The sequence below is a fragment of the Propithecus coquereli genome, unplaced genomic scaffold (assembly GCF_000956105.1).
Source record: "Propithecus coquereli isolate 6110/MARCELLA unplaced genomic scaffold, Pcoq_1.0 Scaffold12, whole genome shotgun sequence".
Classification (NCBI taxonomy): domain Eukaryota; kingdom Metazoa; phylum Chordata; class Mammalia; order Primates; family Indriidae; genus Propithecus; species Propithecus coquereli.
Window position 1 is genome coordinate 7,456,318 of NW_012136080.1, and position 2,620 is coordinate 7,458,937.

The 2,620-nt window shown below is 39.1% G+C and overlaps 1 protein-coding gene across 1 annotated transcript in view; it reads left to right on the forward strand.

Moving 5' to 3' along the window:
- The window catches only part of COL6A5 (collagen, type VI, alpha 5), a 138,550-nt gene that overhangs the window by 106,974 nt on the left and 28,956 nt on the right, over window positions 1-2,620 (forward strand). Inside the window, exon 35 of the mRNA XM_012663259.1 lies at window positions 262-921. Within this exon, the coding sequence (XP_012518713.1) occupies window positions 262-921 (660 nt within the window). The remainder of the gene's footprint in view (window positions 1-261; window positions 922-2,620) is intronic.

The following is a 2,620-nucleotide window of genomic DNA, read 5'->3' on the forward strand; positions in this document are numbered from 1 at the left end:
TTTTCTAAGTGAGTTTGGACATGACTTGTAGACTTCAGGTATACATGTTACCTACATCTGCACTCAACAAAGACCTTCCCGAATTGTCTGTTAGTGGCCACAGAAATATTGGGACATTGAAAATGTTTCATGAATGTAAATTATGTAAGATTGAAGAAGTATTGATCGGATTATTAATTCTTGGTAATTAGTGACTAAATCAATCTCAAACAAGTGTCTTGTGTCATTGTTGAACCAATGTGTCTCTCTGTGTATTTTCAGATAAATGTTTTCCAAATACTTGCACTCAAGAGATTTTCTTACCTGAAAATTCATACATGGATGTAGCCTTCCTCTTGGACAATTCTCGGAATATAGCAAATGATGAGTTTAAGGCTGCGAAAGCCTTGGTGAGCTCAGTGATCGACAACTTCGACATTGCTTCAGACCCTTTAACCTCAGACTCTGGTGATAGGATTGCCTTGTTGAGCTATTCTCCTTGGGATAGTTCCGGGAGAAAGAAAGGTGTAGTGAAAACAGAGTTTGAGTTTGCAACTTATAACAGCCGAGTCCTAATGAAGAGACACATCCAGACTTCCCTCCAACAGCTAAATGGAGAAGCCACAATTGGTCGTGCCCTACTGTGGACCATGGAAAATCTCTTCCCAGGAACACCCAACCTAAGAAAACACAAGGTCATTTTTGTGGTCTCAGCTGGAGAAAATCATGAGAGAAAGGAATTCTTAGAGAAGATGGCTTTGAGGGCCAAGTGTCAGGGCTATGTCATATTTGTGATTTCACTGGGCTCTACACATGAGGACGATGTGGAGGACTTAGCCAGCTACCCACTTGATCACCATTTGATACAGCTCGGGCAAATGCATAAACCAGATCTGGATTATATTGTGAAGTTCTTAAAACCATTTGTATACTCAGTCAGACGTAAGTTATTATTCTGTTGTTTTAACAAGCTAGTGTTTGTTAATAGTATTGTTGACCTAACATATCTTTGTGTCTGCATCTGATCTAAACACAATATGTGGATTAGATGGTGAGGTAGGGGCAGGGATGGAACATATCCTGAATAACTCTGTTTAATCCTGGTCATAAAATGATGAGAACTTTGTTATGGTAGAATGTCTCTTAGCCAAAATGTCAGCATTAGAAAGAACAGTGACTGCAGAACTCCTCAGTCATATTTTCTCAACCCGAAGAAGTTCTAGCAGTTTTTAGGTGGTCTCCAGGATGAATATTGAAGCAGAAGTTTTACCTGCTATACTACCTGGTTTATTTCCAATTTTGGCATACCCTGGAGACCTGTGTGAGGGTGTAAAGACAGCAAAGTCTTGTGCTCCTCTCAAAGAGTCTGAGCATTCACATCACCTAGGAATCTTGTTAAAATGCAGGTTCTCATTCAGTATGTCTAGGGGGAAGCCTGAGATTCTGCGTTTCTAACAAGCTCTGCAGTGATGTCAGTGCTACTGATTCAGGGCTCACGCTGTGAATAGCATGGCTGTAGGCCACAGCACCACAAAGTGTGGCTCATTGGATAGGTGCTTGCCTACAAGTTGATCTGTGAAGAGGTAAATACAGAAATTGAGAGTAAGCATCTAGAAACTTCTAGGGCAATTTGACATTGCTGCAGCATGCAAGTGTATGATCAATGGACTCTCTCATTAAATAGGATATAGACCAAAAGTATCAGTCTGCAAAGGATTAGAAATAAAATACCTTGTCCTCTACTATAAACGGTTTGAGAAAACATTCTTCCAGAGCGATCATTCTCAATTTTTGCCCCCGGAGGACATTTGGAAATGTCTGGAGACATTTTTTAGTTGTCACAACATGGAAGTGCTATTAGCATCAATTAAGTAGAGGCCAGGGATGCTGCTAAACATCCTACAATTCACAGGAAGGACCCTACCTGACACAAAATAGAATAATCCTGTCCAAAATGTCAATAGCACTGAGATTAGAAACCCACAGAATCAGAGCTGATCCTTTTCTTTCTGGGAATCTAACAAGCTTAAAGCTAGATTCTGCTGGAACCGGTCCCACCACCCTACAGTTCCAAAGTTTTCTTGGTATAAGGGATCTCCCAACATGACCACAGTGATAATGTCTTGAGAGTTCACTCTTCATTGCAGGAAGAACTCTACCTTTTTCCTGTGACTCATATTCAATTAAAGAATTGAATAATTGCTCTCCTGGGAATACTATGTCATTTCTTTAAATCTAAGATGCCCTCAATTGTATAATGTAAAAAGGAATAAAAAAAGGCTTCTAGTTAAATTTTGATACCAACTCTCCTATTTGAGTATTTCATTTTATAGTAGTTGAAAGAATTCTTTTATACGTATACTACCATGTATCACCCCTGTGCATGTATAAAAAGGAAATACGTGTAAAATAGATGTGTTAAGGTATTCCTAAAACTTTTTCCCATTCAGAATTTGAGTTTGTGAGCTACTTTTTGACTCAGAGTCAGTGATATCCATCCTTTTCCATACAATGCTGTTCTTTGTGCCATCCAAGTTGATGATAATGCAGCATTTTAAAAAGACTATAAAATAACTCAAAGCTGGTCATGCTATGCTCTTAAGTGGCTTTGCAATTATGTAGAGCTAGCTTACCTTGACTC